Raw genomic sequence first — 14407 nt, forward strand, 5'->3', positions numbered from 1 at the left:
GTGTTTGGGGTCTGCTATCAAAAACTGAGAGAGAAACTGAGCAAGGTGGTTTTCCACCATTGTGCCATCTTTCCCCCCCGATAGACAAAGTGGTCCCGCCTTCCTTCACGAGAAAACTTAAGGACTGTAACACAGTGGTGGGGAAAGCCGGCGAGATGGAGTGCAAGGTGTCGGGTTCATCCCCTTTCACCATTTCTTGGTACCACGATGACAAGGAACTCCACAGCGGGCCTGCCTGTGACATCGCCTTCAGTGACAACAGCTGCACCCTCAAGGTTGCGACCCTCAAGATGTCTGACTCGGGACGCTACAAGTGTAAGGCCGTCAACGAGGCAGGAAGCAGCGAGACAAGTGCCACCTTGGACGTCCAAGGCAAGTAATTCCGCTGCGCAACAATGCCGATCTTCCAAGTTCATAATTTCTGGTTCACTTGCCACCAAATAAGGGGTATGGTGTGACTGAAGGACAGACAAGCAAACATGCAATGCCTGAAAGGGCATGTATATGCGAGTACAGTGATACCTCGGTTTACGAACGCTTTGGCTCACGAAGTTTTCGCCTTACGAACGTTAAATTTGTGCGAATTTAATCTTGGCATAGGAACTGTTTTCGGGAAACACACCACAATGAGTGATGTGTCTTTCGCGAACGAGCCCGTTATCCTAACAAGTAAATGACAGCCGACTTTTTTTGTCCTCTATTCCCTGCCCCCAGTCTTCGGTTAAAACCATGTGATTGATCAAGAACGCAGCAGTCGCGGGGGAAGAGGGGGTTACAGAAACACAGAGCTGCAAATAAAGATAGATAGGCAGATGACAGAGAGTGAGAGAATGGATAGAAAACAAAAATGAAATTTCGACTTGTTTCAACTTTATTGATGTGTGCACACTGCACACAATGGCAGAGTGTAAACTGCAAAGTTAAAATATCCCATCAATCAGGCTCCACAAATAACCCGCACAAGCCATCTGTACAATTTGAAGAGAAAAGACAAGCAGGGGAAGCAGCTATTAATGAAGTTCCTAGTGTGTCTGCCTGCATCTGTTGCTGTTGCAATATCACAACTTCTAACGTGTACAACCCTGAGCTCGTTGAGACACTTGATGCAAAAAGCTATCAACCAAGCTAAACAGAAAACAATTGATGAGGCACGAGGTAAAATTATCGCAGAGGAAGCATGGCAACTTCACTCGGATATTGTCAAGAGGCAAACTGGAAGTTCGTCATCCATTGATGATTTCAAGGCTAGCCACGGGTGGTTCGATAACTTTAGGCGTCGTACAGGGATTCATAGTGTCATTCATCATTGTGAGGCAGCCAGTTCTGACGATAAAGCTGCCAAAGCTTACAAGGAATCATTCCTCAAGATGGCCACTCCATTCCATCAAGCCATCAACGGCCATCACAAAGGTAAATAAAACGAGTTTATTATACAGCACACTTTATTTATTTAATTACAATACCATAGAACATTTATTATACATAAAATAAGGTATATTTTGTGTAGTTTTAAGGCTTAGAAAATTAGAAAGTAGAAAATGATGTTTTATTGGGACCTGGGAACGGATTATTCTCATTTTAAGGGTTTCCTATGGGAAATTCAGAATCAGAATCAGAATACCTTTATTCGTCCCGCAATGGGGAAATTTGCAAATTAATATTTGGACTACACACTTTTTGCCTTACATACATTTTCTCAGGACCAATTAAGTTTGTAAGCCAAGGTATCACTGTAATTCCCCCAAATCACTGCACATATGCTTGTGCTCTGGGTAGAAAGGCCATGGCTGTCCCAACCGTTGCTTGCTTGTTCTGCCCAACAAACCACCTGGCATTTTTGGACCATCCACAACCAAGCAAGCACATTTCCAAGATAGACTCTAACTCTGACTGGTTTTTGTCCCCAGAGCCACCGTCTTTTGTGGTTACGCCGCAGCCGGCTGAGGTGACGCTGGGGTCGGATGTCACCTTCTCGGCCATCGTGAAGGGCAGCGCTCCCCTTAGGGTCAAGTGGTTCAGGGGTGCCGGGGAGCTACAGCCCGGACAGAACTGCGACTTCTCGCTGAAGGACAACCGGATCGTCCTGCAACTCTACCGGGTGGACAAGAGTCACGCCGGAGAGTACACATGCCAGGTCATCAATGACGTGGGCGCAGAGACCTGCCCCGTCAACCTCCTTCTCAAAGGTCTGAGATCCTGTCTTTCCTGGGTGAAAGGGTGGCTTTTTCGTGCATATGCGGTGTCTTATAGCTAAGAGATAGCCAGCCAGATAGCCAATGGGTAGCCAGATACCAGCTTGCTGGATAGATAGCTAATAGATAGCCAGCTATTAGCTTTCCAGCTAGCTGGATAGATAGCTAATATATAGCCAGCTAGATAGCTAATAGATAGCTAATAGATAGCCAGCCAGCTGGATACGTAGCTAATAGATAGCCAGCCAGTCGGATAGACATCCAATAGATAGCCAGCTATTAGCTTGCCAGCTATCTAGATAGATAGCTAATAGATAGCCAGCTAGATAGCTAATAGATAGCCAGTCAGCTGTATAGACAGCTAATAGATAGCAAGCCAGCTAAATAAAAAATGTGAAATCTTGTGGGAGAAAGGTGGGTTGCTTCTTTTGAGGTATGGATTGGATTGTGACCGAAGCCCGTCATGCCCTGGTGTCCCTCTTCCAGAGCCGGCTTTGTTTGAGAAGAAGCTGAAGGACGTGTCTGTGGAGAAAGGCAAACCTCTAAGGCTGGAATGCACGTACTCGGGAACCCCAGAGATCTCAGTGAGCTGGTTCAAGGACGGACAGCCGGTCTTTGCGTCCTACAAATACAACCTGAGCACGACAGAGAGCACTTGCAGCCTGGAGTGCCTCACCACTGATGACAAGGAAGCCGCCGGGATGTACGCTTGCCGTGTGGCCAATGATGCCGGCAAGGATGAATGCCAAGCCGTCGTCACCATTCTGGGTAAGTACGGAAATTGCAAGTACGCCCTTGATAACGGGCTCTATTCCCCGCCCCTTGTCTTCGGTTAAAGCCGCACGTGATTGGTCAAGAACACAGCAGTGAGGGCGGGGGGTTAAAGAAACACAGAGCTGCAAATAAAAATACATAGGCAGACGACAGAGAGAGAGTAAGAAAAACCAGACTGGGATCACCGCCTTATCGTGGTGAGGCACTTTGCGTGTCTCCATGACCCCGATGTCGGCCGGAGTCTTGCACTCCTGGCAGAGTCACCTAAGCTGAACAGGTCGAAGGGTAGAGGCCAGACATCAGGGTGGCTCTGCGTTCCTGATGGCTCTGCCGGTGAGGCGGGTGTTGTAAGTGTCCTGAGGGGGGTGGGGGGAGACACCGATGATCTTCTCAGGTGTCCTCACGATGCGCTGCAGAGTCTTACGGCAGGACACGGTGCCGGCGCCGTACCACACGGTTATACAACTGGTCCGGATGCTCTCGATGTTACCGCGGTAGAAGGAGGTCGTGATGGGGGTCGGGGCTCCAGCTCTTCTGAGCTTGCGGAGGAAGTACAGGCGCTGGTGGGATCACAGTGATGCCGTGTTGTGGCTCCAGGACAGGTCTTCGGAGATGTGCGCTCCCAGGAACTTGGTGCTACCCACTCTCTCCACTGCAGCACCGTTGATGGTTCGTGGAGCATGCTGTGGGTGCACTCTCCTGAAGTCCACAACAACCTCCTTCATCTTCTCTACATTCACATTCAGCTATAACGTCCACCCCCAGATGACCCTCTTATCAAAGTTCTTAACTCTGGTTCAAAGACTGATTTTGACTTTGTCTCCTTCTCACAGAGCCGCCGTACTTCCTGGAACCCCTGGAGCCCATGGAGGTGACGTCCGGCGACGCGGTCTGTCTCAAGTGTCACGTGTCGGGCACTCCCGAGGTCAAAGTGTCCTGGTTCAAGGGTGATGGCAAAGTGCGCTCCAGCGCCACCTGTAGGCTGGAATACAAGAAAGGCGTGGCTTGCCTCAAACTCAGCAAGGCCACCATGGCCGACATGGGCGAGTACACGTGCAAGGCCGAGAACAAGATCGGAAAGGACGCCTCCACGTGTCGCCTCAGCGTGCAAGGTCGGTCACGCCACCGACTGTGCCAAGTGATGCACAAATTGCCGTTGTTATTTTGTCTTTTTTTCCACTCTACTACGAGAGGGAGTGGTCCTTGCACCACAAGTGGTGCAAGGACCACACGAGAGCTTCTGAATCATGGCTTACTGTCCTGACCAAAGGGCATGATTGAGCTCAGGATCGGGGTCGCTTTCTATCCTTGGATTTAATAATAATAATAATAATAATAATAATAATAATAATAATAATAATAATAATACTACATTTCATTTCAGTGTTTCTGTTGTGAGCAGCGGCAGCGGCAGCTGACCCCGTTCAACCAGGAATAACTCAAATAGATCACGTTAGCCAGCTAGCTCATATATAACTGATAGCTATCTTGTTAGCTAGCTAGTTCGACAGCTAATAGATAGCCAATAGATAACTAATAGCTAGCTAGCTAGTTAGACAGCTAATAGATAGCAAATAGATAGCTAGCTATGGAGCCATCAACGGTCACCCCGTTCAACTGGGAATAACTCAAATCGATCAAGGTAGCTAGCCAGCTCATAGATGACTAATAGATAGCTAGCTAGCGAGTTAGACAGCTAATAGATAACAAATCCATAACTAATAGCTAGCTAGCTAGTAAGCTAATAGATACCAAATAGATAGCGAGCTAGGTAGCCAGCAACGGTGACCCTGTTCAACCAGGAATAACTCCAATTTTCCCGATATAAATTTTTCCCTTCCTCAGAGGCCAAGACCCCCCCAAGCTTCCCGAAAAAGATTGTGAGCCTCCAGCAGACGTTGGGCTCCATGGCCCGTTTTGAGTGCCGCGTGGCTGGCTCCTCCCCTCTGGAGGTTTCCTGGCGGAAGGACGGCGAGCCTGTGCAGGACGGAGATGAATTTTTACTGCTCTACCGCGACAATACGGCCACGCTTACCATAAACCGCAGCGAGATGAGGCACGGCGGGGAATACGCCTGCGTGGCCACGAACAGTGTTGGCTCCGCGTCATGCAGAGCAAAGCTAACCCTGCAAGGTCGGTGTCAAGTGAAAAACCACAGAAACGGGCAAAGAAAAAGCGTGCCGGTTCCAAACGCCATTTCGCCTTCTTCACAGAACCGCGCTACCCGCCAGTCTTTGACAGGAAGTTGCTGCCGACGAAGGCGGTGACTGTGGGCGAAAGCTTGGAGCTGGAGTGTCACTTGACCGGCTCCACCCCCATGAAGGTGACCTGGTCCAAGGACCACAAGGACATCCGCAGCGGCGGGAATTACAGGATCCGCACGGAGGACAACAGCGCCCAGCTCAGCATCGTCAAGGCCGACAAAGGCGACACGGGAAGATACTCCTGCCATGCCACCAACGACGTCGGGAAGGATTCCTGCTCCTGTGATGTCACAGTCAAAGGTTTTGCTCCAAAACACTGGTCTTTGTGTCCTGTTCACCTGGTTTTTGCATCCCAACCAGCTTCTCTCAGTCCTTCTGTTCTGTTCCATTGTTTTTTGGATTCTATCTTTTGAGTACAGTGATACCGCGGCTTACGAACGCTTTAGCTAACGAACTTTTCGCCTTACGAACGTTAAATGCGCAACAATAGAATCTTGGCATACAAACTAGTTTTCGGGAAACACGGAGCGCCACAATGAGTGATGTGTCCTTCGCGAACGCGACGGTTCTTGGCGCTCCTAAAAAGGAGCTGAAAATGGCAGCCTACTTTTTTCCTCTATTCCCCGCCCCCAGTCTTCTGTTAAAGCCACACGTGATTGGTAAAGATCCGTGGTAGAGGAGGGAGGGGACACACCCAGCAGGATACACGCAGCAGTGAGCGGGGGAGGGGGAGGAGGTGCTGTTGAATGCTGTGAGCACGTCGTGAGCACGCGACACAAGAAGGGCAAACGACAGAGCTTCGAACAAAACAAAAGTGAAAAAAAAATCAAAAGTGAAAGTTGAGAAAATGGATAAAAAACACCGTAAAATGTGGACTTGTTTCAACTTTCTTGATAGGTCAAAGGCAGTGTAGAGTGTAGACTGCAAAGTTAAAATATCCCATCAATTATAAATAACCCGCACAATCCATCTGTTTTATTATTCTGTGTATTGTTCTTTTAATTTTAAAGTGTCCTTGGGTGTCCAGAAAGGCGCTGGTAAATTATTATTATTATTATTATTATTATTATTATTATTATTATTATTATAAGACAAGCAAGGGAACCAGCTATTAATGAAGTTTCTAGTGTGTCTGCTTGCATCTGTTGCTGTTGCAATATCACAACTTCCAAGATGTACAACCCTGAGCTCTTTGAGACACTTGATGCAAAAAGCTATCAACCCAGCTAAACAGCACACAATTGATGAGGAACTCGGTAAAATTATTGCAGAGAAAGCACGGCAACTTCACTCAGATATTGTAAAGAGGCAACCTGGAAGTTTGTCATCCATTGATGATTTCAAGGATAGCCACGGATGCTTCGAGAACTTTAAGCGTCGTACAGGGATTGATAGTGTCATTCGTCATGGTGAGGCAGCCAGTTCTGACGATAAAGCTGCCAAAGCTTACAAGGAATCATTCCTCAAGATAGTGGAAGAAGAAGGCTACGTTCCTCGTCAAATTTTCAATGCTGATGAAACCGGCCACTCCATTCCATCAAACCATCAACGACCATCACAAAGGTCAATAAAAATACTGTATTATACTGTACTCTTTATTTCTTTAATTACAATACAATAGCACATTTATTATACAAAAAACAAGGTATATTTTGTGTAGTTTTAAGCCTTATTTAGTTGAAAACGATATTTTATGGGGATCTTAAAACGGATTATTCTCATTGTAATGGTTTCCTATGGGAAATAATGTTTGGAATACACACTTTCTGGGAACCAATTAAGTTAGAAAGCCAAGGTATCACTGTATTTGTATACCAATCCCCCAGGGATTTTTTCTTGTGTCTCCCACCGACTTTAATCTTTGCCCCCCACCCCCCCCCCCCCCCCCCCCCCCCCCCCCCCCCCCCCGCCATCCTGCGTCTTTTTCAAAGTCAAAGTCAAAGTCAGCTTTATTGTCAAATATGCTAATATGCATGACATACAGCACAGATGAAATTACTGCCATGACCCGTAATGCGATCATTTTGTCCAGCGGTAATCTGTATATCCTGGTCCCCCTGGACTTTGTGTCTGATCTCCTAGAACTCTGCACCCCCTACCCCCAGTCTTTGTACCCCCATCCTTCTGATCCCACTCCTCACCAAGGTCTGTATGACTCATGGTCCTTTTCTGGTGTTTGTAGAGCGTAAGAACCCCCCGATATTCACCAAGAAACCATCTGAGGAAATGGAGGACACTGAGGGCCGCTTGGTCAAAATGGAGGCCCGGGTGTCCGGGTCTCAGCCCGTGTCCATCCTGTGGCTAAAAGACGGCGCCGACATCTCGGCCTCGGACGATTATGACTTGAGTTTTAATAGCAACGTGGCGGTTCTTTGCATCAAGAACAGCCAGCGCGAGCACAGTGGACGCTACAGCTGTCGAGCGACCAATGACGCAGGACAGGCGGAGTGCGACGTCAGCCTCAAAATCTCTGGTCAGTTCACCCTTGCCACAAAATGGAGGACGTGTCACCTGCAATGTCATGCCCACTTCCGGGTTGAGTGAACGCTGGCGCATGTGGCTGCCGCTGCTCACCCACAGAAAAACTGATCCTGTGACTGTAAAGTGACCTTGAGAGTTTTAAAAGGCGCTTACAAATGAAATGTATTATTATTATCATTATTATTATAGCATGGTAAACGATTGAGCCTCGTCAGCATTTGTTGGTGTGGCGCAAGCTAATGTGGCAATCCGCCATTCCCGCAGAGGCAAAGTCCACCCCGATATTTGATGTACCCCTGAAGTCCACGTCCGTGACTGAGGGCGAGCGTCTGACCCTGCGCTGCCACGTCCGCGGCTCGCCTCCTCTCCGCATCCAGTGGATGAAAGACCAAAAAGAGCTGACGCCGTCCGCTACTTCTGGCATCACCTTCTCAGACGGGACGGCTTGCCTGGAGATCGTGGCGGCAACCCGTCACGACGCCGGCGACTACATCTGCAAGGCCAGCAACGTCGCCGGAAGCGAGCTGTGCCGTGCCAAAGTCACTGTCAAAGGTAAACGGAGCTGCACGGTCTTGTTGATTGTCCGTATTTCATTTTTGCGGTCACAAACCGAACGTACTTGGGCGACAATTGTAATCCGTGTTTGACAAGCGAGTCAGCGTCCGGGGTAGCGAACAGATGCTGGTCGGCCTTTCCTGGTTTCATCGTTTGTGTGGTTGGCTGTTTTTTTGATGAAAATGTTTCTTCAGCCGTCATCTGTACTTCTTTGAAGGTGCCGGACCTTTCGCTTCTCACCCAAGAGGCTTTGTCAGTGAACTAAAATTTGCTGGAAGTTTTGGCCCTCTATATATATTTTCCTTACAGTCCAGAGGTGGCGGTGCCAGACCTCTGCTCTGACAGGTCACTGCACTAAGGTTCGGGGTAGCAGAGGGATATACCCTGAGGCTACACTGATTACTTCTATTATCCTGACTAAAAAAGACTTTATCAACGTCGTAGGGATAATACTAGTGCCACCTGGATCCCTCTCAATCACACAAATAAATTCCGTCTTGCTGCGACTTATCTAGCTGGATAGATAGCTAATAGATAGCCAGACAGCCAATAGATAGCCAGGTATTATCTTGACAGCTAGCTGGATGGATAGCTAATAGATATAGCCAGCTAGATAGCTAATAGATAGCTAATAGATATCTAATAGATAGCAAGCCAGCTAAATAAAAAATGTGAAATCTTGTGGGAGAAAGGTGTGTTGCTTCTTTTGAGGTATGGATTGGATTGTGACCGAAGCCTGTCACGCCCTGGTGTCCCTCTTCCAGAGCCGGCTTTGTTTCAGAAGAAGCTGAAGGACGTGTCTGTGGAGAAAGGCAAACCTCTAAGGCTGGAATGCACGTACTCGGGAACCCCAGAGATCTCAGTGAGCTGGTTCAAGGACGGACAGCCGGTCTTTGCATCCTACAAATACAACCTGAGCATGACAGAGAGCACTTGCATCCTGGAGTGCCTCACCACTGATGACAAGGAAGCCGCCGGGATGTACACCTGCTGTGTGGCCAACGATGCCGGCAAGGATGAATGCCAAGCCACCGTCACCATTCTGGGTAAGTACGGGAAGCGCAAAGCCCTTGATAATGGGCTCTATTCCCCGTCCCCAGTCTTCGGTTAAAGCCGCATGTGATTGGTCAAGAACGCAGCAGTGAGAGGGGGGGGGGGGTTACAGAAACACAGAGCTGCAAATGAAAATAGATAGGCAGATGACAGAGAGAGAGTGAGAAAAATCAGACTGGGATCACCACCTTATCGTGGTGAGGCACTTTGCGTGTCTCCATTACCCCGATGTTGGCCGAAGTCTTGCACTCCTGGCAGTCACCCAAGCCGAATAGGTCAAAGGGTAGAGGCCAGACATCAGGATCGCCAACGATCCTGATAGCTCTGCGGGTGAGGCGGGTGTTGTAAATGTCCTGAAAGGGGTGTAGGGGGGAGACACCGATGATCTCAGCTGTCCTCAGGATGCGCTGCAGAGTCTTACGGCAGGACACAGTGCAGGCGCCGTACCACGCGGTGATAAAGCTGATCAGGATACTCTCGATGGTACCGCGGTAGAAGGAGGTCGTGATGGGGGTCGGGCCTCCAGCTCTTCTGGAGGAAGTACAGGCGCTGATGGGATCTCTTGGCCAGGACAGGTCTTCGGAGATGTGCGCTCCCAGGAACTTGGTGCTGCTCACTCTCTCCACTGCAGCACCGTCGATTGTTCGTGGAGCATGCTGTGGGTGCACTCTCCTGAAGTCCACAACAACCTCCTTCATCTTCTCCACATTCACATTCAGCTATAATGTCCACCCTCAGATGACCCTCTTATCAAAGTTCTTAACTCTGGTTCAAAGACGGATTTTGACTTTGTCTCCTTCTCACAGAGCCGCCGTACTTCCTGGAACCCCTGGAGCCCATGGAGGTGACGTCCGGCGACGCGGTCTGTCTCAAGTGTCACGTGTCGGGCACTCCCGAGGTCAAAGTGTCCTGGTTCAAGGGTGATGGCAAAGTGCGCTCCAGCGCCACCTGTAGGCTGGAGTACAACAAAGGCGTGGCCTGCCTCAAACTCAGCAAGGCCACCATGGCCGACATGGGCGAGTACACGTGCAAGGCCGAGAACAAGATCGGAACGGACGCCTCCACGTGTCGCCTCAGCGTGCAAGGTCGGTGACGCCGCCGACTGCGCCAAGTGATGCACAAGTTGGCGTTGTTATTTTGTCCGTTTTTCACTCTTCTACGAGAGGGAGTTGACGCACCAAAAGTTGCGCAAGGACCACACGAAAGCTTCTGAATCGTGGCTTACTGTCGTGACCAAAGGGCACGATTGAGCTTACTATCCTTGGATTTATAATTATATAATAATAATAATAATAATAATACATTTCATTTCTAAGAGCCTTTCAAAACTCTCAAGGTTACTTTACAGTCTCATGATCAGTTTTTCTGTGGGTGAGCAGCGGCAGCCACACGCGCCAGCGTTCACTCAACCGGGAATAACTCAAATAGATCAAGTTAGCTAACTAGCTAATAGATGACTAATAGATATCTAGATAGCTAGCTAGTTAGACAGCTAATAAATAGCAAATAGATAGCAAATAGATAGATAGCTAGGTAACCAGCAACGGGGACGCCGTTCAACCGGGAATAACTCAAATATATCAAGTTAGCCAGCTAGCTAATTAATGACTAATAGACAGCCTGCTAGCTAGTTAGACAGCTAATAGATAGCAAATAGATAGCTAGCTAGGTAGCCAGCAACTGTGACCCCGTTCATCTGCAAATAACTCAAATAGATCAAGTTAGCTAGCTACCTAGTAGATTACTATTAGATAGCTAGCTAGGTAGCCATCAACGGTGACCCCGTTCAACCAGGAATAACTCAAATTTTCCCTTTATCAATGTTTCCCTTCCTCAGAGGCCAAGACCCCACCGAGCTTCCCGAAAAAGATTGTGAGCCTCCAGCAGACGTTGGGCTCCATGGCCCGTTTTGAGTGCCGCGTGGCTGGCTCCTCCCCTCTGGAGGTTTCCTGGCTGAAGGACGGCGAGCCCGTGCGGGACGGAGATGAATTTTTACTGCTCTACCAAGACAACACGGCCACGCTGACCATAAACCGCAGCGAGATGAGGCACAGCGGGGAATACGCCTGCATGGCCACGAACATTGTTGGCTCTGCGTCATGCAGGGCTAAGCTAACCTTGCAAGGTCGGTGCCAAGTTAGAAATGAAAGAAACGGGAAAAGAAACAGCGTAGCAATTATATTAATAATAATAATAATAATAATAATAATAATAATAATAATAATACATTTCATTTATATGTGCCTTTCAAAACTCTCAAGGACACTTTACAGTCACAGGATATTTTTTTCTGCGGGTGATCAGTGGCAGCCACACGCGCTAGCGTTCACTCAACCCGGATGTCAGAAAGTAAAAAAAAAACAATAACTTGTGAATAGATAGCTAATACCTAGCGAATAGATAGCTAATACCTAGCGAATAGATAGCTAATACCTGGCGAATAGATTGCTAATCCCTGGTGAATAGATAGCTAATAGTTGGCGAATACATAGCTAATAGCTAGTGAATACATAGCTAATACCTAGCGAATAAATAGCTAATAGCTAGCGAATATATAGCAAGCTAGCTAGCAAATAGATAGCTAATAGCTAGCGAATAGATAGGTAAAAGCTGGTGAATAGATAGCTAATACCTAGCGAATAGATAGCTAACAGCTAGCGAATAGATAGCTAATAGATTAGTGATGTGTCGTTCGCGAACGAGCTGGTTCTTAGAGCCCCTTCTCTGAAGTGAACAAAGAACTAACAGGGAGCTGGAAATGGGAGCCGACTTTTTTTCCCTCTACTCCCCACCCCATAGTCTTCGGTTAAAGCCGCACGTGAATGGTCGATATCCGTGGTAGAGGAGGGAGGGGAGAATTACAGACACACACAGCAGTGAGGAGAAGCGAGGGGGGGGGCTTAGGGTAGACAGTTGGACAAATGTTATCACATTATGCTGTTATTATTATTCAATTATTATATTTTTTACTCGTTTGTATTATAGCATTAATAATATGAAAAGCTAATTAGTGGCAGCTGATCATCACACCAGAGTAACCACGGGGAAATTGAAAGTTAGTAGATGCTCTCTGTGCACATAGAAATCAAGCCATATAAATACAAATATTTGATATTGTGTATTTTTTTACATGAGTAATTCGTTTTTCACATAATTTTACATGATTTTTGGTAGTTAATTAATTTAAGCAACAAAAAAAACAGAGGAGCCCTAAGAGCCGGATCTTTTTAGTGAGCCCAGCCAAAAGAACCGACTCTCTGAAAAGAGCCGTAATTCCTATCACTAGTACCGATTCCGAACCCCATTCTGCCTTCTTCACAGAACCGCGCTACCCGCCAGTCTTTGACAGGAAGTTGCTGCCGACGAAGGCGGTGACTGTGGGCGAAAGCTTGGAGCTGGAGTGTCACTTGACCGGCTCCACCCCCATGAAGGTGACCTGGTCCAAGGACCACAAGGACATCCGCAGCGGCGGGAATTACAGGATCCGCACGGAGGACAACAGCGCCCAGCTCAGCATCGTCAAGGCCGACAAAGGCGACACGGGAAGATACTCCTGCCATGCCACCAACGACGTCGGGAAGGACTCCTGCTCCTGTGATGTCACAGTCAAAGGTTTTGCTCCAAAATATTGGTCTTTGTGTCCTGTTTACCTGGTTTTTGTATCCCAACCACCTTCTCTCAGTCCTTCTGTTCTGTTCCATTGTTTTTTTGGATTCTATCTTTTGGGTACAGTGATACCTCATCTTACGAACGCTTTAGCTAACGAACTTTTCGCTTTACGAACGTTAAATTCGCGAGAATATAATCTTGGCATACGAACTAGTTTTTGGGAAACACGGAGCACGACAATCAGTGATGTGTCCTTCACGAAAGAGACGGTTCTTGGTGCACCTAAATAGGAGCTGAAAATGGCAGCCTACTGTTTTCCTCTATTCCCCGTCCCCAGTCTTCGGCTAAAGCCGCACGTGATTGGTCAAGATCCGTGGAAGAGGAGGGAGGGGACACACCCAGCAGCATACACCCACAGTTAGCGGGGAAGGGGTTGGAGTGCTCACAGCGTGCTATTGCACGCTGTGAGCACGCTGTGAGCACACGACACAGGAAAGGCGGACGACAGAGCTTGAAACAAAAAAAAAACAAAAGTGAAAAAAAAATTAAGGTGAGAAAATGGATAGAAAACACCGTGAAATTTGGACTCGTTTCAACTTTATTGATAGTTCAAAGTCAGAGTGTAGACTGAAAGGTTAAAATATCCCATCAATTAGGCCCTTGTGAATTAAATGTATGATTATTATTATTAAAAGACAATCAAGGGAACCAGCGATTAATGACGTTCCTAATGTGTCTGCCTGCATCTGTTGCTGTTGCAATATCACAACTTCCCAGATGTATAACCCAGAGCTCCTTGAGACACTCGATGCAAAAAGCTACCAACCCATCTAAACAGAACACAATTGATGAGGAACTAGGTAAAATTATCACAGCGAAAGCACAGCTACTTCACTCGGATATTGTCAAGAGGCAACCTGGAAGTGTGTAATCCATTGATGATTTCAAGGCTAGCCGCGGATGGTTCGAGAACTTTAAGCGTCGTACAGGGATTCATAGTGTCATTCGTCATGGTGAGGCAGCCAGTTCTGATGATAAAACTTCCAAAGCTTACAAGGAATCATTCCTCAAGATGGTGGAAGAAGACGGCTACGTTCCTCATCAAGTGTTTAATGCTGATGCTAATGCTCCATTCCATCAAGCCATCAACAACCACCACAAAGGTCAATAAAAATTATTTATTATCTAGTACGGTTTATTTCTTTAATTACAATACAATAGCACATTTATTATATGAAAAAATAATGTATATTTTGTGTAATTTTAAGGCGTATTTAGTTGAAAATGATGTTTCATGGGGAGCTGGGAACGGATTATTTTCATTTTAATGGTTTCCTATGGTAAATGAATGTTTGGAATACACACTTTTCGCCTTACACACACTTTCTGGGAACCAATTAAGTTCGTAAGCCAAGGTATCACTGTAATCTTTGCCCCCCCCCCCCCATCCTTTGTCTTTTTGTCCTGCCATGACCCGTAATGAGATCATTATGTCCGGCGGTAATCTGTATATCCTGGTCCCCCTGGTCTTTGTGTCTG

The 14407-nt window shown here is 47.3% G+C and overlaps 1 protein-coding gene across 20 annotated transcripts in view; it reads left to right on the top strand.

The window, feature by feature from the left end:
* Positions 1 to 14407, top strand: part of ttn.2 (titin, tandem duplicate 2) — a 228432-nt gene that overhangs the window by 61001 nt on the left and 153024 nt on the right. For all 20 annotated transcript variants that reach the window (XM_089002824.1, XM_089002838.1, XM_089002836.1 and 17 more), the window contains 12 exons: positions 85 to 372; positions 1908 to 2186; positions 2679 to 2960; positions 3800 to 4078; positions 4812 to 5099; positions 5180 to 5470; positions 7353 to 7643; positions 7916 to 8203; positions 8971 to 9252; positions 10066 to 10344; positions 11097 to 11384; positions 12581 to 12871. In XM_089002824.1, coding sequence (XP_088858950.1) covers positions 85 to 372; positions 1908 to 2186; positions 2679 to 2960; positions 3800 to 4078; positions 4812 to 5099; positions 5180 to 5470; positions 7353 to 7643; positions 7916 to 8203; positions 8971 to 9252; positions 10066 to 10344; positions 11097 to 11384; positions 12581 to 12871 — 3426 coding nt within the window. The remainder of the gene's footprint in view (positions 1 to 84; positions 373 to 1907; positions 2187 to 2678; positions 2961 to 3799; positions 4079 to 4811; positions 5100 to 5179; positions 5471 to 7352; positions 7644 to 7915; positions 8204 to 8970; positions 9253 to 10065; positions 10345 to 11096; positions 11385 to 12580; positions 12872 to 14407) is intronic.

This window comes from Hippocampus bargibanti, linkage group LG08 (assembly GCF_051943395.1).
Source record: "Hippocampus bargibanti isolate YZ-2025 linkage group LG08, ASM5194339v1, whole genome shotgun sequence".
NCBI lineage: Eukaryota > Metazoa > Chordata > Actinopteri > Syngnathiformes > Syngnathidae > Hippocampus > Hippocampus bargibanti.